This window comes from Schistocerca nitens, chromosome 9 (genome assembly GCF_023898315.1).
Source record: "Schistocerca nitens isolate TAMUIC-IGC-003100 chromosome 9, iqSchNite1.1, whole genome shotgun sequence".
Taxonomy (NCBI): domain Eukaryota; kingdom Metazoa; phylum Arthropoda; class Insecta; order Orthoptera; family Acrididae; genus Schistocerca; species Schistocerca nitens.
The window spans coordinates 476,664,985-476,692,202 of record NC_064622.1 but is presented as its reverse complement, the minus strand read 5'-3'; the positions used below and the strand labels follow the sequence as shown (position 1 = coordinate 476,692,202).

Below are 27,218 nucleotides of genomic sequence, written 5' to 3'. Positions count from 1 at the left end.
TGAAATACGTCTCCACAACGCATCCCATATGAACTCAATAGATGGCAGAGTTAGAGGAACAAAGCACCTACATTACATTTTGAGTGAAATTCAAGAAGTTTACAGACATACCAAATGATGGAAGAAATCTACGTTGATGAGTGCTTAAGCCGTATTCCGTGTTACGAATGTTTCACACCGTTCAAAAATGGGTGGACGGAAGTTAAAGATCACTCTCGTTCAGGACGCCTTTCGACTTCTAGCGACGACGCTCGTGTTAGGAACGTCAACGGAATCGTGCGAGCCAATCGAAGACTGACTGTGAGACAGGCTGCAGAAGAATGTATCATTGCAGTTGCATCATGTCATGAAATGCTCACACAGCATCTTGGAATTCATCGTGTTGTCTCCAAGTTGGTCCCACGGCTGAGTCAAAATCAGAAAGACCTTCGCCTCGCAATCTGTGAAGAGCTTTTGGATCACGCAAATGAAAACGAGATGTTCCTTACGAGAGTCATAACTGGTGATGAGACTTAGGTCTGCGGTTATGAGGTTCAACCTGCACAATGGTTCGGGAAAGGTTCTCCAAAACCAAAAAAGGTCGCCAGTTCAGCTCGAATGTCAAAGCCATGCAGATAGTTTTCTTTGAAGGATTAGTTCATGATGAATTCGCGCCACAGGGACGTTTACTGCTAATCGATGGTACTATGGGGAAGTTTTGCGACGCCTGCGAGAAGATGCGAGAAGGAAACGGCCAGAAATGTGGCGAGACCGTTCGTGGCTTTCGCATCACGATAACGCATCCGCGCATTCATCCCTGTTTGTGCGGGACTATTGCACGAAAAACGAAATCACTGTGCTGTCTCACGCTCCGTACTCTCCAGATCTGGCCCCTGCTGATTTTCTTTCGTTTCCAAAGCTGAAAACTCCGTTGAAATGACAAAGATTAGCGACGATAGACGAGATAAAAGAAAATTCCCAGACGGCGCTTCGTGCGATCCAGCAAGAGGCGTACCAAAACTGTTTTCGGAATGGGAAACGGCGTTGGGAGGGGTGTATGAAATGTGGAGCAGAGTATTTCAAAGGAGACCATGTACAATAAGTAAAAGATAAGTACAGAAAAATTTTATGGACGAAGTTCCGGAATTTTTTCAACGGACCTCGTATATACTATGAAAAGTACTGGTCCTACAGCTCGCCTTTACTTGAGCAAGATCGTCGTTTCCAAGGTTGAAAAGGACAAAGATTAGCGACGATAGACGAGATAAAAGAAAATTCCCAGACGGCGGGCGCTTCGTGCGATCCAGCAAGAGGCGTACCAAGACTGTTTTCTGAATTGGTAACGGCGTTGGGAAACCTTGGACACCTGTAGGTCGTTAAAAGTGCAAGTGGCAAAGGGCTATATCTGGAAGGGAGGGGACGGGAGAGGTGGGAAGAGAGGGTAACGGACAGTAACGAAGAGTAACCTCCGCTCCCGCCCCCCTCCAGCTTGACCAGAACTGAGCCCTGAATCCTGTCCTGCCTGATGTAAGGGGCACCACACCCGGCACCAACTAGGCACTCGCCTCGACGCCCCACAAACGATCGATTTCTCAAGCAATTTCAAATGCCAGTGTGTCAGCAAGTTCTGTTTTTTGAAATGAACTATGTTCAGCAGCAGATGCCATCGGTTTCAATAGCCCCACGAGTACTCGTAAAAAATAAATAAAAAACTATAATCATAATTCATTAATACAAAATTGTTAAGGCTTTCGTGGCCACTTGTTGACAAACTGCCTATTGGCTTCTGTCTCGGGTTCTTCGGCCGACGTTCATCTAATGATTTTACTGACGTTTCGCCAGCAGGAGTGGCTAGCATTGTCAAAGCTTCACCCTCCATTGCCGGTGGTGAACTGGAGCCGAGCTCGTGGCCGCAGACTATATGTACCTGGCGCGCAAACGTCCGAGGGCTTCTCCGCGGTCATTTCCGGTGCGGTTCTCCTCTTGCTACCTGCAACGGTCGTTCGCTGCAGCACGCGAAGCCAGGATCCGTTTACCTTAAGGCTTTCCTCTTTCTTGTTGAAACTGTTCGCGTGTTTTTGTATTTCTACAGATTGTCTGAACAAGCGCGTGTGATGGTACTTCTCTACAGCCAGAACTTCCGTGTCGGCGAATTTTATCACGTGGTCGGTCTCATTCAGTGCGTGCTCTGCCACGGCCGATTTCTCAACCTGCCTCAACTTGCAATGTCGCTTTAATCCTGGTGTTAATTGTCGGAATGGCTGGACGATCAATTGCACTCTGGACTAAAAGTCGTAGAATTAGCATCGTATTTAGCAGCGGACTTATTCAATGAAGGAAATTCATCCCTTCTGATGGTCATTAACGAGGCAGGAATTGTAGTAGGCACGCAAAGTTTCAATTATGCCGAACAAATGGACAACCAGCGAGTGAGCCAGCAGAATCGACGTAGTTCATTGGAATCGAAGGAAGGTCGGAAAGCTCGGAAAGCACTGCTGCAAGCGCAAAACGAAGCCTATGAGGAAGAAGAACGATTGCTATACGGTGCTGGAATCACAGATTAATCGGTAAGCATTTTACATTATTGCTAACCTCCTTCAATGTCTAGTTTCCGAGAATTTATTTTTCGAACGCGTTTATCTCGAAATGACTTTTTTCACATTTGCGTGCTGTCTAACTCAAAAAGTATTGAACCGAACATTACAAAAATTGATACTATGATCCTTTATAAAACTGCGAATTATAGGAACAAACTTGTGAGATGATATCATGATTTAAGCGTATTCTTTTTTGCATAAGTAGAGAAAAAAATCGCCGGCAAAATTTTTAATTTTTATTATTTCCAACTGCATTCAGGTTCATATTCTTAGAAAATAAGTTATTAATGTAAAATCAAAACCTTTTTGATTTGAGACGATAATCGGAATGGCTACACTGCACGGAATTGGAGAACTATACTCACAACCTTCAGCGGACATTACAGCGTAACTTTGTTATTTTTGACTGGAAATATTCAAAAAAATTCACAAAAACTGTTCGAAATACGAGTGGAACGATGTAAAAATCAGTGTCAAACAGCCTCCTGATATGGTTTCCCCATCTTATTAGGAAAAAATCATATTGCGCACATGGCTGTCAACCAGCAGGGCAGACATTTTGCTTCCACGAATCGTGTATGGTCCACCAGATTGCCTGGTGTTCCCGTGCGATCAGCGATCGACCGCTGCGATTTGCTCACATATGTGCCACATACAAAGCGGTCCGTCAGAGACACACGTATCGCTGTGGTCCGTCGCTCGTATGTGGAGTCCTTTTTACCACACATTGTCTGGGGACTTTGATTCAAATTGGTTCAAATGGCTCTGAGCACTATGGGACTTAACATCTGAGGTCGTCAGTCCCCTAGAACTTAGAACTACTTAAACCTAACTAACCTAAGGACACCACACACATCCATGCCCGAGGCAGGATTCGAACCTGCGACCGTAGCGGTCGCGCGGTTCCAGACTGAAGCGCCTAGAACCGCTCGGCCACAACGGCCGGCGGACTTTGATTAATTGGGGCAGTCAGGGGCAGCGACCGGTCTGGAGAGGAGGGCCGCACTGTGCCGTGTCGGCGACTGCAGCGCGAGCAGAGGCGAACGCGGCCCGAGGGAGGTGGGTTCCGCCGCTGTCCGGGCGGTGGGCGGCCCGCCCGCGCACCCACGAACTCGCCTTTCCGGGACGCGACGGCGCCCGCTCGGCGCTTGTCTTTCACGCCGGGACTCTGCAGCGAATCCCTCCTCACACGGGGCGAAATGCAGCGAATCCCTCCGCACACGGGGCGAGACCGCTAACGTTGACGTGGACGCGGACACTACATCCGACCTCGCGAGAGACAACGCCGCCCTCACACGGCACGAGCAGCCGGTTATCGGCATCTCCGCTCTCACTTCTCTCCAGAGGCCGTTGTCTGCTTTATTTGGCTCGAGAACCACACGGTTCATTCAAGAAAACTGACCCTGCGTTAACTCTGTTAGCCAGTACCTAAGAACGGCGCAGAAAACTGTGAAGAAAATTTTGGACTCTTCGATGGTTTGGACAGCGAACTGCTGGTGGAGGAACACAACATAATGCTGCACAACGATCTGAGGTACGTACTAGCAGAAGTTATTCGACAGCTCAACTAAATTTTCATCCCATTTTCAGTTTCAAATTGAGCACAGTTAAGGCATAGTCTCTATAACCTCAATTTGCGCATTCCAGGGCCAACGCTCTGCGACGAACTTGTGACGTCACACTAGTAGGCTTGCCCGCCACACTTCGGCTCCCTGCAGGTCTCATGAGAAATCAATATTTAACTGAGAAGGTACCCACGAAAGACCTTAATTTTCTCGTGTGCTGTCGAGAACCTCAGTGCATTCAAACACGCAGACAGGGTTTGTGAAACTCGTCTGAAATAGTTACTCGCTCCCTACCGGAGCTGCCATTCTTTAAGACCTGCAGTGTCACGTGCTGTGACGTAAGCGCCACGAGCTGGCTTCCTCATGGACCTCGGCATATGTATACTATCCATGTTCGCCAAGTTATATTGACTACCAATAATCTTAAATAACGTAATTCATCACATAGACTACAACATCCAAACATGTTTCATAGCTTCAGTCCAATGAAATCGTTCAAGATAATATGAACCGGCAAGATACAAACATGAACCAGTCGAAAACCCACAGATAGTTACATACATACAATGCCGAAAAAGAATCACTGCACCAAAAAATAATTAACGCAGATTAATGAAATTTCGGCAATATATACGCATCAAAAAAACTTTTGCATCACCCCGGTTCCCAGAACTCCTGAAGATAGACATTGACTGTGTATATTCTATCACAGACACAATCCCTTCGCCGGCCGGAGTGGCCGAGCGGTTCTAGGCGCTACAGTCTGGAACCGCGCGACCGCTACGGTCGCAGGCTCGAATCCTGCCTCCGGTATGGATGTGTGTGATGTCCTTAGGTTAGTTAAGTTTAAGTAGTTCTAAGTTCTAGGGGACTGATGACCTCAGCAGTTAAGTCCCATAGTGCTCAGAGCCATTTGAACCATTTTGAACCACAGTCCCTTCGACTGTTCTGAGATGTCACTAAATCCGCTCAAAGATGCAAATAACCATGCATGAGCAGCGTCTATCAGACGGAGGGGGTCCGACAGCCGATCAGTTCTAGTAATTCCACCAGGTAGGAGGTACACGGCTCCCGTTGACTGTAGTTCAAGCATGCCTAGACGGTGAGTACTATGGTTCGATCGCGTCCGCATTGTTATTTTGTGCCGGAAAGGGCTCTCAACAAGGGAACTGTCCAGCCGTCTGTCCGGCACATGTTAGGACATGCAGGAGATACAGAGAGACAGGAACTGCCGATAAAATTCCTCGCTCAGGCCTCCCAAGGGCTACGACTGCAGTGGATGACTGCTATCTACGGATTATGGCTCACAGGAACTCTGATAGCAATGCCACCATGTTGAAAATAGTTTTCGTGCAGCCACAGGACGTCGTATTACGACTCAAACTGTGCGTAATAGGCAGCATGTTGCGCAAAGTATGCTCTTTCACCAGCATAATACACCATGCCACACATCTCCGATAACAATGGCGAAAGTGCATGAACTGGGCTTTTAATTGATTCCACAGCCATCAAACTTAGCCCAAAGTCACTTGAAACTTTGCTTGCTGGGAAGAAATTTTGATCAAAGGAGGTAGTAATAGCTGAAGTCAACGATTTCTTTTTTTTTTTTTTTCTTTTTTTGCGATGTGATAAAAGAGCTAGAGATAGCTGGACCAAGCGTGTATGCTTCAAAGGCAGCTATGTCGAGAAATAAGGTGAGCTGTTTACGAAACAAACTTTTTATTCCTTTTTTACCAAACGTATCCAACCACCCTCGCAGCGGCAATGCGCTCACACAAACGCGCGTAGGGAGTGGTGTGTTGCGCTGTCTTTCGAATGAATTGCGTGGAGATGCGCCCTGTATCCAATATCGCATCACCTGAAGAGTATACACGGATGGAAGTACGTTCTTCGGCCACTCTTTTGGTGTTCACATCATCACCAGACCCTCTCGCCTTGGTGCTTTCGTGCGGTGAAGAGCTACGTTTACCGGACCTTGACGCAGTTGCATCGAGACGCGTTTGTTCGGAATTTGTCCGCTGCAGAAGAGAATCGAGTGTTGTGTGCGCATCTCTCGGATACCCTACTGCAAACGCAGAAAAAAGTGACAACTTTTCCACGGTGTTGTGTGGATTACAGGGCCAGTGAACGATAGACTACCAATTGTTTCTCCTGACTCAAAATACACAAAGAATGTATCAAGCACCTACAGCATATTTTACTTGTTATTATGTCCTATATAAATAAACAATGTAATAGTCACCTTTATCACATTTGCTTTTGTATAACCGTATATAAATTTATTAAAAGACATCTGTACACCATGAGCTGCACTAGAAACGTTTCATTTGCCAAAACTGGTTTTCCGGTTTATAACCCATCATCAGTAGCGTCTGATACAAAGAGACAGACAACTGGATGTGCATCGATTTCTACAAAATGAGAACTGTACGCATGTAGCAGTAATGTAAGTGTACTTGCATTATGAACTTCTACAGCAATGACATACACGTCAGTTAATACGACAGGATCTGAAATATCTACTATAACATAGTACAAAGTTTGGCGTGTACGTTATTACTGTCAAAGTTTTAGGTACTGACAATTCTTGATAATAATAACTGTCACGTAGAGTAAACATGGAACTGAAGGTCAAGGCGTTTACATTATTCCGAAAGCCTAATACATCTGACTGCAAGGTTCACAGCAATTCCTGCCATCCACGATTCCATAAAGAGGCATATTTCCGCTCGGCAATTGACAGGTTAATCAAACTCCTTTAAACGAGGCGAATACTAAACTGGAGGAGGTAGCATTTCACAATGGCAATGGCCCAAAACTAGTTATGACATTATACACAAAAAAAACCCGAAGAACAGAGTAAGAGTAGATATCAGATTACATTAGAAAAGGGCAAGCAAACGGAAAAAGATTATAACCTTACCATACTGGGGTGACATTTCTGGTAAAATAAGTCGTTTCGAAATACTAGACGCCAATGTAAAATCACGCCTTATACACAATATCGATATGATTAAGATATATAACACGTATCATACAAGTGATTGTGATAAATTTTGTGTTGGCAAACAGGGAGAACCTTCCAAGCCAGATTTAGAGGAATATTAACGTTAGTGAAACCAAACCCTCAGCACTCAGCGATAATACAAGCATTCTGGTAATGACATTCTCCACTAAGCAGAAAAAGACAGATTATTAAATATTCTAGAAGAAACTGAAATATACACACTTATGGCAAAACAGTCAGATTATACACTTAATGAATAACCAAACTTACAGAATAGAATGCATATTCAAAATTTCTACAGTGTTTTAAGCGAAAATTTGGGTTTGGAGTCTGTGTCCTGCACGTAAAAATTGTTTAATATGACGTGATACGTTGGATTATTTTTCATTCTCATACCTTTTCTATGTTCAACCTTCATATGTCAATTGTAAAAAACTGTAATTTACATAATTATAAGAATACATGCCACAGACATATATGATCTTAGAAACAACAAGACAGGAAATGGAGCTTCCTTGACCAGTCAGTTCCATGTTTACTCTATGTGACAGTTATGTCAAACACAATCAAGAATTGTGTCTACCTAAAACTTTGACAGGAATAACGTACCTGACAAACTGTGTATTAGATTATGGGACGCATTTCAGATCCTGTCGTATTAATTGACAAGCACGTCAGTGCTATAGAAGTACACAATGTAAGTACACTTAAGCTACTGCTATATACGTACAGTTATCATTCTGTAGAAATCGATGCACATGCAGCTGTTTGTCCCCCTGTATGATATGCCACTGCTGATGGGCTATAAACCCGAAAACCGTTGTGTTGCTCATGGTCTATAGAATATGTGTTTTAATAAATATCTGAAAGCTGCGGACCACCAAGCATTCAAGATTTTTACGTGTATAGTTCATAAAATATATCTGGTACAATACTTATGGCTATGTGTAAACCATTTCAAATGTTTGATATACAAAACTTTTTCTATGTCCAAATTATACACATTTATTTCATATTTCAACTCACAAGATCTTATGTGACTGTACAATACCAAAAAAGGGTCAAGTACAACGTGTATCTTGTACTGTTAGTCATTTACCGTTACGTATTATTTTCGCTAGTAAAGCACTGCATAAAATTAACAGTGACTTCCATAATGGTAGTATCTGTTGCGCGGTCTTAATACTGCGATCTAATAGTCTCGCTTTGCTTGCTGACGTAAAACTACATTTTAATTCATGAATTTCGTTTTGTATACTGCAAAGATACTACCTGGCGCTGAGTAACGAGAGCATTTAAATTTCCTAGAATGAACACTAAATGAAATTGCGAAAATGTTGAACGCCGGAAAATGTACACAGGGTGTTTCAAAGTCTTTGTTTCAACGCCTATGAGTGATAGATCACGTCATGGGGACACGTCAGAGACAAAATGTTCGCTAATGTTTCCGCGAGAAGCTAAGTGATGTTCTGTATTGGTTGTGACCCTGGGGGGAGGCGGGGTATAGGGGCTCTGTGGTGTGCGTGCGCCTTTTGTGTTGCTTATAATCCAGCTATCTGCTCCGCATGTGTGGGGCAAGACCCACCAAGTTCCTGCTTCGCTTCTAAAATATCTTTACTCCTGACACTTATTTCGAACTTTTTCCTACTGAAAATCGCTCTATTAGCTAACGGAATAGGTAGTACGCAGCATAAATGGTTAGTAGACCATGCGAGTTCGGTGAAATCTCGTCGTCGCATGGCTGTCAGCAAATATGTCTGAAGCAAAAGTTGTTCATCTCGACGTGATCTGTCACATCTATATGTTCTTACGAAACGGATTCGCATTCTGGGATTCCAGACTGATGCCAGCTGTTTGTGACAGATGAAAATTTCTGCCAGACTGGGACTCGAGCCGAGTTTTCCTCCTTATCGTGAGCGGTCGCCTTAATGATTTCGACTATCCGAGCACGTTTCCAGGATTGACCCAAACTTCCATATATCACGCACGTTTCGTGATACCCGCACAGGGAGGGACAAATATTTCATCGTCTTTTTAGCCCAACGAGGCAAGGATACACCATTCATTGTTACAACGGCGCCATTATCTTCACATTATAATGTTGTTGGAACATGAGTGTATGTCTGAAAGAACAGTCACAGTTCTTACGATTAGAACAGTATAAACACATATTCTGTAGCCATCAATGATGTACTAAAATCACGATAAAATATTTGTCTCGCCCTGTGCGGGAATCACGAAACGTGAGAGCGTAATGTTTGTAGACTCGGTGACATATGGAAGTTTGGGGCGGTCCTGGAAGCGTGCTCGGATAGCCGAAGCCTCGCGATAAGCAGGAACTCCGAGTTCGAGTTCCGCTCTGGCACAAATCTTCGTAGTTACAAAAGCTGACGTCAATCCAGTTCGCAAAACGCAAATCTATTTCGTAATACATTGAGATGACACATGTGATGGGATAGGTCCTAATAATATGTCGGACCTCCTTCTACCCGGCGTAGTGTAGCAGTTCGACGTGGCATGGACTCAACAAGTCGTCGGAAATTCCTCGCAGAAATATTGAGCTACCGTGCCCCTACATCCGTCCATAATTGCTGCTGCAGGCTTTTGGCACGAACTTAGTTCTCGATTATGTCCCGTATATGTTCGATGCGATTCACGTCGGGGGATGTCTGTAGCCAAATCATTCGCTCGAATTATCCAGAATGTTCCTCAAACGACTCACGAGCAATTGTAGCCCGGTGACATGGCCCATTTTCACCAATAAACTTCCCATCGTTGTTTCGAAACATGAAGTCCATGAATGGCTGCAAGTGTTCTCCAAGTGGCTGAACATAACCATTTCCAGTCAATGATCGGTTCAGTTGGACCAGTGGACCGAGTCCATTCCATGTGAACACATCCCGCACCATTATGGATCCGCCATCTGCTTGACTTGCTTCCATGGCTTCGTGGGCTCCGCGCCACATTCGAGCCATACCAACTGAAATCGGGACTCATCTGACCAGTCCACGTGTTTCCAGTCGTCCAGGCAGTCGTCGATGGTCCAACCGATAAGGTCACGAGCCGAGGAGAGGCGCTGCAGGCCATGTCCTGCTGTCAGCGGAGGCACTCGCGTAGGTCGTCTGCTGCCACAGCCCATAAATGCCAAATTTCGCCACACTGACCTAAAAGATACGTTAGTGGTACGTCCCACGTCGATTTATGCAGTTACTTCACACAGTGTTGCTTGACTGTTAGCACTGACAACACTACGCAAACGCCGCTGCTCTCGGTCGTTAAATGAAGACCGTCGGCCACTGTGTTGTCTGTGGTGAGAGGTGATGCATGAAATGTGGTATTCTCGGTACACTCTTGACATTGTGGATCGCGGAATTTTGAATTTCCTAACGATTTCCGAGAAGGAATGTCTCATGCACCTAGCACTAACTATCATCCGCGATCAAAGTCTGTTAATTCGCGTCGTGTGGCCATAGTCACCTTTTCGCATGAATCACCTGAGAACAAATGACAGCTTCGCCAATGCACCGCCCTTATATACCAAGTGTACGCGATACTAGTCCCGTCTATACAGGCTGTTACAAAAAGGTACGGCCAAACTTTCAGGAAACATTCCTCACACACAAATAAAGAAAAGACGTTATGTGGACATGTGTCCGGAAACGCTTAATTTGCATGTTAGAGCTCATTTTAGTTTCGTCAGTATGTACTGTACTTCCTCGATTCACCGCCAGTTGGCCCAATTGAAAGAAGGTGATGTTGACTTCGGTGCCTGTGTTGTCTACGCAACCCCGGTACCAAATGTAGAGACTCTTCGTGCTCGTATTGTGGACGGCTGTACAATACGCCAGGCGACTCATTGCTCTACAGTACTAACCATCAAGCACATCAGTACGTAGCATCAACAGGTTAGTGTTCATCACGAACGTGGTTTTGCAGTCAGTGCAATGTTTGCAAATGCGGAGTTGGCAGATGCCCATGTGATGTATGGATTAGCACGGGGCAAAAGCCGTGGCGCGGTACGTTTGTATCGAGACAGATTTCCAGAACGAAGGTGTCCCGACAGGAAGACGTTCGAAGCAATTGATCGGCGTCTTAGGGAGCACGCAACATTCCAACCTGACTCGCGACTGGGGAAGACATAGAACGACGAGGACACGTGCAATGGACGAGGCAAATCTTCGTGCAGTTGACGATATCCCTAATGTCAGCGTCAGAGAAGTTGCTGCTGTACAAGGTAACGTTGACCACGTCACTGTATGGAGAGTGCTACGGGAGAACCAGTTGTTTCCGTACCACGTACAGCGTGTGCAGGCACTATCAGCAGCTGATTGGCCTCCACGGGTACACTTCTGCGAATGGTTCATCCAACAATGAGTCAATCCTCATTTCAGTGCAAATGTTCTCTTTACGGATGAGGCTTCATTCGAACGTGATCAAATTGTAAATTTTCACAATCAACATGTGTGGGCTGACGAGAATCCGCACGCAATTGTGCAATCACGTCATCAACACAGATTTTCTGTGAACGTTTCGGCAGGCATTGTTGGTGATGTATCGATTGGGCCCCATGTTCTTCCACCTACGCTCAATGGAGCACCTTATCATGATTTCATACGGGATACTCTACCTGTGCTGCTAGAACATGTGCCTTTACAAGTCCGACACAACATGTGGTTCATGCACGATGGAGCTCCTGCACATTTCAGTCGAAGTGTTCGTACGCTTCTCAACAACAGATTCGGTGACCGATGGATTGGTAGAGGCGGATCAATTCCATTGCCTCCACTCTCTCCTGTTCTCAACCCTCTTGACTTTCATTTATGGGGGGCATTTGAAAGCTCTTGTCTACGCAACCCCGGTGCCAAATGTAGAGACCGTACTCGTATTGTGGACGGCTGTGATACAATACGCCATTCTCCAGGGCTGCATCAGCGCATCAGGGATTCCATGCGACGGAGGGTGGGTGAATGTATCCTCGCGAACGGAGGACATTTTGAACATTTCCTGTAACAAAGTGTTTGAAGTCACGCTGGTACGTTCTGTTGCTGTGTGTTTCCATTCCATGATTAATGTGATTTGAAGAGAAGTAATAAAATGAGCTCTAACATGGAAAGTAAGCGTTTCCGGACACATGTCCGCATAACATATTTTCTTTCTTTGCGTGTGAGGAATGTTTTCTGAAAGTTTGGCCGTACCTTTTTGTAACACCCTGTATATGCGCACATCGCTAACCCGTGACTTTTGTCACAGCAATGTATTTATCACAGGCTGCAGTCGTCAGAACTGTATGTTCCTTCAGACATGCATGCGTTCACTTGGCACGTGTCAGTTTACACTATAAATTATGATCCACCGTACAATGTATAATGCAGTAACAAAATTTTTACTGTAATGTCTACAGACAAATAAAACGATAAACCTGCACTACTCAGAAAACGGTGTAAATATGTTTCATGTGACATTATTTCTTGCATATTTGTCTGAAAGAAAAGATACGGTTGACGAAGCACAGCTGTACGAAATATTTTCGACATTAATTCGCTGTCTGCGAGTTCTTTGACATCAGCTGTATTGGGTTCAGATCTAGTACCCATTAGTGATAAATGAAAATCTGTGCTGGAGTGTCACTCGATCACGGACTGCCCGCTTATCGAAAGCAGTCGTCGTAGCCGCTTCGGCTATGCGTGCCTCCCAGACCGACCAATATCCACTCGTCACACCGCCTACATCCTTCTATCGTAATCCACTAAATTCATCACCTGATTTCAGCAACATGACTAGAATTCTCGCAACAGGGAGAACGACACAACGAGGAATCGAGACGAAGGTTCTTACTGTCGTATGGCCACCTAGGCTTCTCATGTGTACAAGACGGGTAGGATGCTGATGTCAAACAATTTCAAATGACATGTCGCTACTGTGGAAAAATATTCTCGAATCTGAACAGCAGAGAAATTCGGATGCCATCTGTAGCATTACGTTCTGGTCTGACACAGCTGCAACTTTGCCCCCGTTGCCGAGAAACAGTCACCACACAACGTATCACTCTGTCAACGACCTGAGTAGTCTTGTCTTTTCTCCTGTAGTGGCGCTCTGCGCTACTGAGAAGGGAAACACCCCATCGCATCCCCCTCTGATTTAGTGGCAAGATGCCCCAGTGGATAGCCCGACAAAAACTCAACATAGATCACGCGTGAAAATAGGAAGTTGTACTGAACAGTGACAAAAGAAGAAAATAGAAGCAGTTAATAGTCCAAGCTCAAGACGTATAAGATCGAGCGCATTTGAGTAGCCAAGGCGTCGTGGTTGTGTGGTCACGATGTTGTACTGCGAAGAATAAGATCCATCCAGAATGAGATTTTCACTCCGGAGTGTGCGCTGATATGAAACTTCCTGACAGATTAAAACTGTGTGCCGGACCGAGACTCGAACTCGGGACCTTTGCCTTTCGTGGGCAACTGCTCTACCAACTCAGCTACCCAAGCACGACTTACGCCCCGAGCTCACAGCTTTACTTATGCCAGTACCTCGTCTCCTACTTTTCCAAACTTCACAGAAGGCGAGAGCAGGAGCGCTTCTGTGAAGTTTATTCTATTCGAACTCAGAATGTGTTCTAGGAATAGGAATTCTAGGGGTAGCGTCTGATTCATAATCAAAACGTCTTCGGTCCCGGGTTCGATCCCCGCCACTGCCTAAATTTTGATAAATAATCAGCATTGGCGGCCGAAGACTTCCGGCATAAGAAGTCAGCCTCATTCTGCCAACGGCCTTGTCAAAGTGGGCGGAGGAGAGGATAGAGGTTCAGGGCACTCTCTTGTCCTAGGGGTGGCAAATTGCCCCTAAAGGCGGAAGAATCAGCAATGATCAACGACATGAGGATGCAGAAGGCAATGGAAACCACTGCATTAAAGACACGTAACGTGTATCCACAGGACATGTGGCCTGTAATTGAAGAAGTGTCATGATGATCTCTCCATTGGTAAAAGATTCCGGAATAGTCCCCCATTCGGATCTCCGGGAGGGGACTGCCAAGGGGGAGGTTACCATGAGAAAAAGATTGAATAATAAACGAAAGGATAACGTTCTACGAGTCGGGGCGTGGAATGTCAGAAGCTTGAACGTGGTAGGGAAACTAGAAAATCTGAAAAGGGAAATGCAAAGGCTCAATCTAGATATAGTAGGGGTCAGTGAAGTGAAGTGGAAAGAAGACAAGGATTTCTGGTCAGATGAGTATCGGGTAATATCAACAGCAGCAGAAAATGGTATAACAGGTGTAGGATTCGTTATGAATAGGAAGGTAGGGCAGAGGGTGTGTTACTGTGAACAGTTCAGTGACCGGGTTGTTCTAATCAGAATCGACAGCAGACCAACACCGACAACGATAGTTCAGGTATACATGCCGACGTCGCAAGCTGAAGATGAACAGATAGAGAAAGTGTATGAGGATATTGAAAGGGTAATGCAGTATGTAAAGGGGGACGAAAATCTAATAGTCATGGGCGACTGGAATGCAGTTGTAGGGGAAGGAGTAGAAGAAAAGGTTACAGGAGAATATGGGCTTGGGACGAGGAATGAAAGAGGAGAAAGACTAATTGAGTTTTGTAACAAGTTTCAGCTAGTAATAGCGAATACCCTGTTCAAGAATCACAAGAGGAGGAGGTATACTTGGAAAAGGCCGGGAGATACGGGAAGATTTCAATTAGATTACATCATGGTCAGACAGAGATTCCGAAATCAGATACTGGATTGTAAGGCGTACCCAGGAGCAGATATAGACTCAGATCACAATATAGTAGTGATGAAGAGTAGGCTGAAGTTCAAGACATTAGTCAGGAAAAATCAATACGCAAAGAAGTGGGATACGGAAGTACTAAGGAATGACGAGAAACGTTTGAAGTTCTCTAACGCTATAGATACAGCAATAAGGAATAGCGCAGTAGGCAGTACAGTTGAAGAGGAATGGATATCTCTAAAAAGGGCCATCACAGAAGTTGGGAAGGAAAACATAGGTACAAAGAAGGTAGCTGCGAAGAAACCATGGGTAACAGAAGAAATACTTCAGTTGATTGATGAAAGGAGGAAGTACAAACATGTTCCGGGAAAATCAGGAATACAGAAATACAAGTCGCTGAGGAATGAAATAAACAGGAAGTGCAGGGAAGCTAAGACGAAATGGCTGCAGGAAAAATGTGAAGACATCGAAAAAGATATGATTGTCGGGAGGACAGACTCAGCATACAGGAAAGTCAAAACAACCTTTGGTGACATTAAAAGCAACGGTGGTAACATTAAGAGTGCAACGGGAATTCCACTGTTAAATGCAGAGGAGAGAGCAGATAGGTGGAAAGAATACATTGAAAGCCTCTATGAGGGTGAAGATTTGTCTGATGTGATCGAAGAAGAAACAGGAGTCGATTTAGAAGAGATAGGGGATCCAGTATTAGAATCGGAATTTAAAAGAGCTTTGGAGGACTTACGGTCAAATAAGGCAGAAGGGATAGATAACATTCTATCAGAATTTCTAAAATCATTGGGGGAAGTGGCAACAAAACGACTATTCACGTTGGTGTGTAGAATATATGAGTCTGGCGACATACCATCTGACTTTCGGAAAAGCATCATCCACACAATTCCGAAGACGGCAAGAGCTGACAAGTGGGAGAATTATCACACAATCAGCTTAACAGCTCATGCATCGAAGCTGCTTACAAGAATAATATACAGGAGAATGGAAAAGAAAATTGAGAATGCGCTAGGTGACGATCAGTTTGGCTTTAGGGAAAGTAAAGGGACGAGAGAGGCAATTCTAACGTTACGTCTAATAATGGAAGGAAGGCTAAAGAAAAATCAAGACACTTTCATAGGATTTGTCGACCTGGAAAAAGCGTTCGACAATATAAAATGGTACAAGCTGTTCGAGATTCTGAAAAAAGTAGGGGTAAGCTATAGGGAGAGACGGGTCATATACAATATGTACAACAACCAAGAGGGAATAATAAGAGTGGACGATCAAGAACGAAGTGCTCGTATTAAGAAGGGTGTAAGACAAGGCTGTAGCCTTTCGGCCCTACTCTTCAATCTGTACATGGAGGAAGCAATGATGGATATAAAAGAGAGGTTCAGGAGTGGAATTAAAATACAAGGTGAAAGGATATCAATGATACGATTCGCTGATGACATTGCTATCCTGAGTGAAAGTGAAGAAGAATTAAATGATCTGCTGAACGGAATGAACAGTCTAATGAGTACACAGTATGGTTTGAGAGTGAATCGGAGAAAGACGAAGGTAATGAGAAGTAGTAGAAATGAGAACAGCGAGAACCTTAACATCAGGATTGATGGTCACGAAGTCAATGAAGTTAAGGAATTGTGCTACCTAGGCAGTAAAATAACCGATGACGGACGGAGCAAGGAGGACATCAAAAGCAGACTCGCTATGGCAAAAAAGGCATTTCTGGCCAAGAGAAGTCTACTAATATCAAATACCGGACTTAATTTGAGGAAGAAATTTCTGAGGATGTACGTATGGAGTACAGCATTGTATGGTAGTGAAACATGGACTGTGGGAAAACCGGAACAGAAGAGAATCGAAGCATTTGAGATGTGGTGCTATAGACGAATGTTGAAAATTAGGTGGACTGATAAGGTAAGGAATGAGGAGGTTCTACGCAGAATCGGAGAGGAAAGGAATATGTGGAAAACACTGATAAGGAGAAGGGACAGGATGATAGGACATGTGCTAAGACATGAGGGAATGACTTCCATGGTACTAGAGGGAGCTGTAGAGGGCAAAAACTGTAGAGGAAGACAGAGATTGGAATACGTCAAGCAAATAATTGAGGACGTAGGTTGCAAGTGCTACTCTGAGATGAAGAGGTTAGCGCAGGAAAGGAATTCGTGGCGGGCCGCATCTAACCAGTCAGTAGACTGATGACAAAAAAAAAAAAAAAAAAAAAAAAAAAAAGGATTAGGACCGTTAAGTTCACGAATCAGCATTGTTTTAGAAAGGATCGGTCCTGTGAAACTCAGCACGCCCTTTTGTCAGACTATATACTGCGGACTATGGAAGAAGGGCAACAGGCAAACTCCATATTTCTACAATTCCGGAAAGCGTTTGACACGGTGCCCCACTGCAGGCTGTTAACGAAGGTACGAGAATATGGAATAAGTTCAAAGATATGTCAGTGGCTCGGCGAGTGTTCATCAGGGAAAATGTCTTCAGAGTCTGGAGTGCCGCAGGGAAGTGTGATAGGACAGCTGTCGTGATTTGGCAGACGGTTGGCAGAAATCTGCAGCTAGCTCTAAATCACGAAAAATGTAAGTTAATGAGGGTGAGTAAGGAAAACAAGCCTTTAATTTTCGGATACAGCTTTAGTAGTGCACTGCATCACACAGTCACGTCGTTTAAATATCTGGGCGTAACACTGCAAAGCGATATGAAATGGAACGAGGATGTGAGGATGGTGGTAGGGAAGGAGAATGGTCGACTTTGGTTTACTGGGAGAATTTTAGGGATGTGTGGTTCATCTGTAAAGGAGAACGCATATAGGACGCTGTTGCGGCCTACTTGCATACTGCTCTAGAGTTTGAGATCCGTACCAGGTCGGATTCAATGACATCGAAGCAATTCAGAGACGGGCTGCTAGATTTGTTATCGGTGGGTTCGAACAACACCTAAGTGTCGCGAAGATGCTTCGGGAACTCAAATGGGAATCCCTGGAGGAAAGACGACGTTCTTTCCGAGGAACACTATTGAGAAAATTTAGAGAACCTGGGTTTGAAGCTGACTGCCGAATAATTCTACATGTATCGCCCATGAGGACCACGAAGATACGATACGAGAAGTCAGGGCTCATACGTAGACATGTAGATCGTCGTTGTCCCTCGCTCTATTTGCGAATGGAACGGGAAGGGAAACGACTAATAGTGGCACTGGGTACCCTCCGCCACGCACCGCACGGTGGCTTGCGGAGTATCTATGTAGTTGCAGATGTAGAAGTGATAACTGGAGTCAACGAGTATTTCGCAGAATTTGAGAGGACGTACTTTTCCGATGGTATGAACAATCTGCAGGATCACTGGACCAAGCGTATATCGCTCAAAGGAGGCTATGTCGAGAAGTAAGGTGAGCTGTTTACAAACATTTTTCTTGCTTTTTAACTACACATATGAAACCACCCTCGTACCAACAGCACCTTAAGGCAGCACCAGGACCGCGTCTACAGTGAACACCAGCGAGAGCCACGCTGATATTCTACAAATGATTGAATTATCATTCATTGGATTGAGCACTAGATCAGCGTTAAACACGGTTCAGTGCAAGTGAAGCTTGAATAATGCCACGCACTATCGTCATACTAAAACCGAGTAATGTTATATTTCTATCAATGAATTACTATAAATTCTTGCTAATCAATGTTGTCATCATTTTTGCCACAATTTTTGCTAACCCTATTTGGTCCTTTGATGAGGCTATGCAGCTACTGCGTGCAAGCAAACCATCTCATAACAGAAACTACGAGGGACATTTAATAAATAATGCACAGGGTGGTATTGCTGTGGATTGTCTGATGCAAGAAAAATTTTAAAAAATGATTCAAATGGCTCTGAGCACTATGGGACTTAACTGCTGACGTCATGAGTCCCGTAGAACATAACTACTTAAACCTAACTAACCTAAGGAAATCACATACATCCATGCCCGAGGCAGGGTTGTAATCTTTCCAACCTGCGACCGTAGAGGTCGCGCGGTTCCAGACTGTAGCGCCTAGAACCGCTCGGCCACTCCGGCCAGCAAGAAAAATTAAGATTACGTCAGACGTAGTTGGGCGGTTGCGGAAGAAGCACATGTTTTTGTTTCTTCACTGTGTACACTAGCATGGCGAGAGGCAGAAATGGATCCTGCAGGGGTCTTGGGTACTGTGACTGTTAAAGACCAGAAGTCGTACATTAAGATCGAAACCTTATGCAGCAAAAACCTGACAGTGCGTTAAGTGAGGTTTGTGGCGAGTTTACAGTGGTCCATAGTACGGTTTCACATAGGGTTAATAGCTTTCGTGGTGGTCGTACGAGCATTGACGATAATCCAAGAGCCAGAAGGCCGAGAACAGATGAACGAAGTGTGAAACTTGTGGCAGCTGCTCTTGAAGAAGATCGTAGTACGACTTCCAAGAAACTCTCTGCAGCCACGGGAATCCCGAGAATGTCAGTATTGCGTATTCTGACAAATGATTTGAAGCACAGAAAAATTACTGCGTGATTGGCCCCACACAGTTTGACAGCTGAATACGCCGGGACATTGTAACCTTGCTCAAACAACGATTCGACCGTGAAGGGCAAGGATTCTTGTCTCGAGTTATCGCTGTTGATGAAACGAGGATTAGAGACTTTGAACCGTTGTTGGAATCACAGTCCAATGAATGGAGATCAGATTATCCACATCCAAAAAAATTTTGACGCGCTCAATGAAAGATCAAGAAAACGATGATTTTTGCTCATGATCACCAAGGAATAATCATGACAGTCCGGCCGCTGTGGTCGAGCGGTTCTGGGCGCTTCAGTCACGAAGCACGCGGCTGCTACGGTCGCAGGTTCGAATCCTGCTACGGGCATGGATGTCTGTGACGTCCTTAGGTTACTTAGGTTTAAGCAGTTGTCTAGGAGACTGAAGACCTCCGATATGCTCCATAGTGCTTAGTGCCATTTCAACCATCATGACAGATAGAGTCCCATGTGGAACGAGTATCACAGCAGTGTGCTATCGCAACTTCACGTAAAACGTTACGCAGAAAAATGCACAAAACTCGACCTTCAGTGTCTCGAGGCTGGGACATTCGTTCTCCACGACAAAGCTCATCCGCATATCGGCAATGTTGTAGACCGAAACTGCGCGAATACGGATTGGAAGTGTTGTCACATCCTCCTGACAGCCTGGACATGAGTCCACCAGACTTCGACTTGTTCCCAAAGTTGAAAAAAATCTGTGCATGGACGTTGTTATCCTTCTCTGAAGCAGCTTCTACCACATTACCTGCGCCATTCGACGTACTAAGAGAAGTGGTGACACGGATGGAATAACAAGACCTTCCGAGACGTTGGGGCTCAGCCATAGAGAAGCAGGTAGACTACACCGGAGGACTGTAAAGAGACACCGAAGAAAAGTAAATAAACGTATAAGCAAAAAAACTATTAGCGTGCGTTATTTATGAAATGTCTCTCGTACATGCTGCCCCAGATTTATGTCTGACACCAAGTTGGTGAACACACGAGGACCAAAACGAAATGATGGATGAAGGACGCAGTACATGTGTAACTCTCTGAAGGTGTGAGAGATGTGGCGGAGGGATGGCGAGATGCGGTGGTGAGTTACCTGGCTCTAGCTTGTCGTTGTCGTTGACGTGGTAGAGCGTGGGCCTGCCCAGAGCGGCGGACAGCATCGAAGCCGCCACGAGGAGCAGCAGCGTCTGCATCGCGGGAGACATGGGGAAGAGCAGCGGCAGCTGGCGGGACCACGACTGGCGGAACTCTAGGTGTACGCTCGCCGGCGACTCGGCGGGAACTGGCGGGTGCGGCGAAAGTCGGCCGCAGCAAAGCACAGCACAGCACGGCACAGCGTGCTGCCCACGCGCACCTGTTGCCCCCGCACAACAGCAGCCCAGCCCAGCCTCCAGCCTCCAGCCGCCTGTCCTTGCGTCAGCTGACGGGGCACCTGCCACGGAATCGCACAGGGAGCGACGTATCGGGAAGACGCCTGCTGCCTAGCTGCGTTCTCGCTCTAGCTTCCGTTGCCACGCCCACGCGGTGCCCGTCAAAGTACAGTAGCGTATCGGTTGTTGACTGAATGTATACCAAACGGCCAAAATTCTCAGGACAGCTGGAAAACATTTTATGTAGTACAGTCCGCGCAGAATAACGTGCCCGGTGGACGCGCAGTCGTCAGGGCACGCGTGAGGAGAGCGGTAGTGGTGGGGATTGCAGGCAGGCACTTCGGGGGGAAATGCCGAGCGCTGGAGGGGAAGTTTTGTAAATGTTTTGTATAGTCCCTCCATACCCAGACTTCCATAGTGACCATTCAGACAGATCTGTCACCTCCGCTTTGCTTAGTAGAATATTGGCTGTTGACTGAATGTACACCAAACAGCCAAAAATGGACAACAGTTTGTGTAGTTGAGCCCGTGCAGAATACGTGCCCTGTAGATATGCAGTCGTCAGGGCACGCGTGAGGAGAGTGTTAGTGGTGGGGGTTGCAGGCAGGTGCTGTAGGGGAAATGCCGAGTGCTGGAGGCGAAGTGCCATTCCAAACGGAAGCCTACACTCATAGTTTTGTAAATGTCGAGTATAGCCCACCATTATCAGCAATATTTTCTCAACAATATATCGATGTCGAGTGCTGATATTTTTATTTTATATTTTTTCGCAATTTTCGATAAATATTTCAAATTGTTCTTTTGAAGCTGTAGTTGAACATGATTTATACTTTTACTGTGTGAAGGAGTCTTACGACTTTTGAGCAGTCTGTCTCTTTGTGAAACAAACAAAGAAGTCTGATTGCAATGGGTGTGAATGCGATAACAAGATATCCAATGTGGGGAAATAGCACAATAGTTGCGTTAAAAAAAATTATGCAGCTAGTATGCTATTTCTTCACATCAGCATCCTTCAAAAACAGCTGCTCATACCGATGAACAAAAAACCAAATGACAAGATTGGTCTTGTAGTGGGTGGAGACATGTGAGGGAAATGCTGACGTAATTGGCGCTTGGCGCTACCAACAGAAACTGCAACGTTTAACTTCACCATGCAACTTTGACACGATAACTGCTAGGTCACTGCCGTTTGCAGGGGGAAAAAAAAACTGGGAAGCCGACATGAAATGTTCCGGATGGATCCGATATCCGACGAAACCTAACGACGAACCCATCAGATCGGACACCTTTTACTGTGCCACTGACATGCAGTTACCATTGTCAGCAATGTGGTTATCACCAAACATGAATGTGCATCGTTTTCCTTTCAATTCTTGATCTGAAGGGGATAAGCAGGCTGCTAGCTTGTTGATGTACACAATATCTAATAATAAATCAATAATTAAATATGCAGCTCTACAACTGGCAGAATATTTACAATGCGCAGCCGATATTTTTTTGGTCAGTACGTCGATATCTTTTCTGTCGATATATCAATAGTACTTTTATATATTGAGGGCCGATATGATATTTTTTTTTATATCGATATCGCAATATTTTTAAAAATACCAAAAGTCGTACTCCACCACTGAACTTGCGTGCGGCGCGGGATTAGCCGAGCGGTCTCAGGCGCTGCAGTCGTGGACTGTGAGGCTGGTCCCGGCGGAGGTTCGAGTCCTCCCTCGGGCATGGGTGTGTGTGTGTGTTTGTCCTTTGGATAATTTAGGTTAAGTAGTGTGTACGCTTAGGGACTGATGACCTCAGCAGTTAAGTCCCACAAGATTTCAGACACATCTGAACATTTTTGAACTTGCGTAGCGACCATCAAACTGGTCTGTAACGTCTGCTTTGCTCAGTATATAACAAGAATTCCGCTGATAATGCCACAGACGCAGAAGCCACAGATGCTTTGTAAGCATCCCAGATACGCTCAATAATGCTCATGTATGGGGAGTCTGGTGGCCAGCGGAAGTGTTTAAACTCAGAAGAGTGTTCCTGGTGCCTCTGTAGCAATTCTGGACGTGTGGGGTGTCGCATAGTTCTGCTGGAATTCCCCAAGTTCGTCGGAATGTACAATGTACATGAATGGGCGCAGGTGACCAGGCACGATGCTTATGTACTGTAACCTGTCACAGTCGTATCTAGACGTATCAGGGGTCCTATATCACTCCAATTGCACACGCCCCACACCATTACAGAGCCTCCTGCAGCTTGAACAGTCCCCTGTTGACATGTACGGTTCATGAATTCATGAGGTTGTCTCCATACCCGTACTCCTCCATGTTTTCGTCATCAACAGTCCTGTGTCGGTGTTGACGGGCCAGATTGGGCCGTGCTTTGTGTCATGCAGCCATCAAGGATACATGAGGGGGTCTTCAGCGCCGAAAGCCGATATCAATGATGTTTTGTTGAATGATTCGCACGCTGACAGTACGTCGATATCTTTTCTGTCGATATATCAATAGTACGTTTATACACTCCTGGAAATGGAAAAAAGAACACATTGACACCGGTGTGTCAGACCCACCATACTTGCTCCGGACACTGCGAGAGGGCTGTACAAGCAATGATCACACGCACGGCACAGCGGACACACCAGGAACCGCGGTGTTGGCCGTCGAATGGCGCTAGCTGCGCAGCATTTGTGCACCGCCGCCGTCAGTGTCAGCCAGTTTGCCGTGGCATACGGAGCTCCATCGCAGTCTTTAACACTGGTAGCATGCCGCGACAGCGTGGACGTGAACCGTATGTGCAGTTGACGGACTTTGAGCGAGGGCGTATAGTGGGCATGCGGGAGGCCGGGTGGACGTACCGCCGAATTGCTCAACACGTGGGGCGTGAGGTCTCCACAGTACATCGATGTTGTCGCCAGTGGTCGGCGGAAGGTGCACGTGCCCGTCGACCTGGGACCGGACCGCAGCGACGCACGGATGCACGCCAAGACCGTAGGATCCTACGCAGTGCCGTAGGGGACCGCACCGCCACTTCCCAGCAAATTAGGGACACTGTTGCTCCTGGGGTATCGGCGAGGACCATTCGCAACCGTCTCCATGAAGCTGGGCTACGGTCCCGCACACCGTTAGGCCGTCTTCCGCTCACGCCCCAACATGGTGCAGCCCGCCTCCAGTGGTGTCGCGACAGGCGTGAATGGAGGGACGAAGGGAGACGTGTCGTCTTCAGCGATGAGAGTCGCTTCTGCCTTGGTGCCAATGATGGTCGTATGCGTGTTTGGCGCCGTGCAGGTGAGCGCCACAATCAGGACTGCATACGACCGAGGCACACAGGGCCAACACCCGGCATCATGGTGTGGGGAGCGATCTGCTACACTGGCCGTACACCACTGGTGATCGTCGAGGGGACACTGAATAGTGCACGGTACATCCAAACCGTCATCGAACCCATCGTTCTACCATTCCTAGACCGGCAAGGGAACTTGCTGTTACAACAGGACAATGCACGTCCGCATGTATCCCGTGCCGCCCAACGTGCTCTAGAAGGTGTAAGTCAACTACCCTGGCCAGCAAGATCTCCGGATCTGTCCCCCATTGAGCATGTTTGGGACTGGACGAAGCGTCGTCTCACGCGGTCTGCACGTCCAGCACGAACGCTGGTCCAGCTGAGGCGCCAGGTGGAAATGGCATGGCAAGCCGTTCCACAGGACTACATCCAGCATCTCTACGATCGTCTCCATGGGAGAATAGCAGCCTGCATTGCTGCGAAAGGTGGATATACACTGTACTAGTGCCGACATTGTGCATGCTCTGTTGCCTGTGTCTATGTGCCTGTGGTTCTGTCAGTGTGATCATGTGATGTATCTGACCCCAGGAATGTGTCAATAAAGTTTCCCCTTCCTGGGACAATGAATTCACGGTGTTCTTATTTCAATTTCCAGGAGTGTATATTGAGGGCCGATATGATATATTTTTTATATCGATATCCCAATATTTTGAAAACATTTGCGGAAGGGTTGCACTTCTGTCACTTTGAACGATTCTCTTCAGCAGTCGTTGGCCACGTTCTTGCAGGATCTTTTACGTGCCGCAGCGATTTGATGTTTATTCGATTCCTGATATTCACGTACACTCGTGAAATGGTCACACGGGAAAATCCCCACATTATCGCTACCTAATAGATGCTGTGTCCCATCGCTCGTGCGCCGACTATAACACCACGTTCAAACTCACTTAAGTCTTGATAAGCTGTCATTGTAGCAGCGGTAACCGATCTACAACTGCGCCAGATACTTGTCTCATATAGGCGTTGCCGATCGCAGCCCAGTCAATGAAGACCTTAAAATGGCGATTAGGGTGAAAAATTCGTTAGTCGCAAATTTTTGTATAGTGGTGGGGTGGAGTGTCATGAACAACATACTAAAAATCCTGACCTGTAGGGTGTGAGCGTTGTGGGTGGGGCGAATTCGTTTAAAGGTCACTTTTTTACGTTTTTCTTGAAAAACTCGGAAACTGTGGCTTCTAGCGACAATGTTTCCCAGTACAAAATTAAAGTAAGCTGTATTTTCTAAAAAAGAAAGATTATTAATTTCTTCTCTAGGAACAACAATTTTCGCGTTACACGGGGTGGAAATATAGCAAATTTATGAAAACAATGTTTTAATAGTATAAAATTAATGTTTACTGTTGAATAAAGTTGATTAAGACCAAATATTACATGGCTATAGCCCATTTACGTACAGTAGAAAAGTACTGAGAAATAAATTTTGTTCTGAGGATGTTTGTTACAGGTGGCAGCAGGTGAGGGTGGAGTTTGGGGGGAGGGAGCGGTGGAGGATAGAAGATGATGGAAGGCATGAGACGGGATGACGTCATGCACTTCCCTTAGTTGTGCGTCTGCAAAACGAAGAGCGAGTTAGTGAGTCCTCACTCCACCTACCCCATTACGTCGCAAGAAGCAACTACAGGATGTTTCAGCAGGTTATACCGACCCTTCCACAGCGCACCGCGTAAATCACTGGCGACGCAAGGCGCAGACACATCTGGAGATTTTCGATATTTCACAAAATGCGTTGTACGAGGACACATGTTAGAGGTGTTTATTTTCCACGTGTGCATTAAGGGGAGAAACCACAGTAAGAGGTTCAAAAAATTCGATTTTTTTAAAAAAATGTATAAATCGTTAGCTGAACTATCCAAGAATACGCTGCCAAAATTTCAAAGCTAAATTCACATTCGTTTAGATTTTATGAGCATAGAACCGAGTGCACATCGAGTACAGGCTCGAGTGCACATTTATTAAGGGATTAATTACGGGAGAGATGTTGAGGTGGCTGCACACAAAATGCGAATGAAAGTTTTAATTCCACTATTTGGCGATTAGCTCCTAAATGCTTGCGCTCCGGACGAAAATGTATTTAGCAGCGGGCATATGCAGTTAAGCAAATTCATCCCTTCTGATGGCCATGAACGAGGCAGTAACTGTGGAAGGCACGAAAAGCTTCAATTATGCCGAAAAAATATATAACCACTGCGTGAGCCGGCAGAATTGACTTAGTTCATTGGAGTGGAAGGAAGATCGGAAAGCTCGGAAAGCATTGCTGCTAGCGCAAAACGAAGCCTATGAGGAAGAAGGATTACTATATGGTGCTGGACTCGCAGATTAATCGGTAAGCATTTTACATTATTGTTAACTTCCTTGAATTTCTAGTTTCCGAGAATTTATTTTTCAAACGCGTTTATCTCGAAATGTTTTTTTTCACATTTGCGTGCAGTCTAACTCAAAAAGTATAGAACCGATCACTATGAAAATTGACAGTATGATTCTTTATAAAGTTACGAATTGTATGAACCAACTTATGAGATGATATCATGATTTTAAGTGTATTTTTCTTTGCATAATTAGAGACAAATCGTGAAAATCGAAGTAAATTGTTCCAACGCCTGCAAAATTTTTAATTTTCATTATTTTCGCCTGAATTGAGGTTAATATTCTTAGAAAATAAGTTATTAATGTAAAATCAAAAACTTTTTGATTTCAGATGAAATTGGAATGGCTACAGTGTACAGAATTGGAGAACTGTGCTTACGACCTTCAGCGGACACCACAGTGTAACTTCGTTATTTTTGGCTGAAATGATTTAAAAAAATTCACAAAAACTGTTTGAAATATGACTGAAATGATGCCAAAATTAGTTGAAATTATAATTAACTCTTCCTACCAAAAAATTCCAAAAGATGAGTGACAAACAGCCTTCTAATATGGTTTCCCTCTTTGACACTAAATGGAATATGGATATCAGTTATTAATGGAACTACACATACAATCAGAATGTACGTACATCTCTGCACACCATCGGGCGCGGGTAGGCGGGAAACTGATTGCTGGGCAACCTGTACGTTTGTTGCGGCTTTTTTCTGGGAAAGGCACCTTC

At 45.4% G+C, this 27,218-nt stretch overlaps 1 protein-coding gene across 1 annotated transcript in view; it reads right to left on the bottom strand.

Annotated features, from left to right (window-relative positions):
* The window catches only part of LOC126204365 (uncharacterized), a 347,158-nt gene that overhangs the window by 185,570 nt on the left and 134,370 nt on the right, over positions 1–27,218 (bottom strand). The window contains exon 2 of the mRNA XM_049938739.1: positions 20,518–20,856. Coding sequence (XP_049794696.1) covers positions 20,518–20,856 — 339 coding nt within the window. The remainder of the gene's footprint in view (positions 1–20,517; positions 20,857–27,218) is intronic.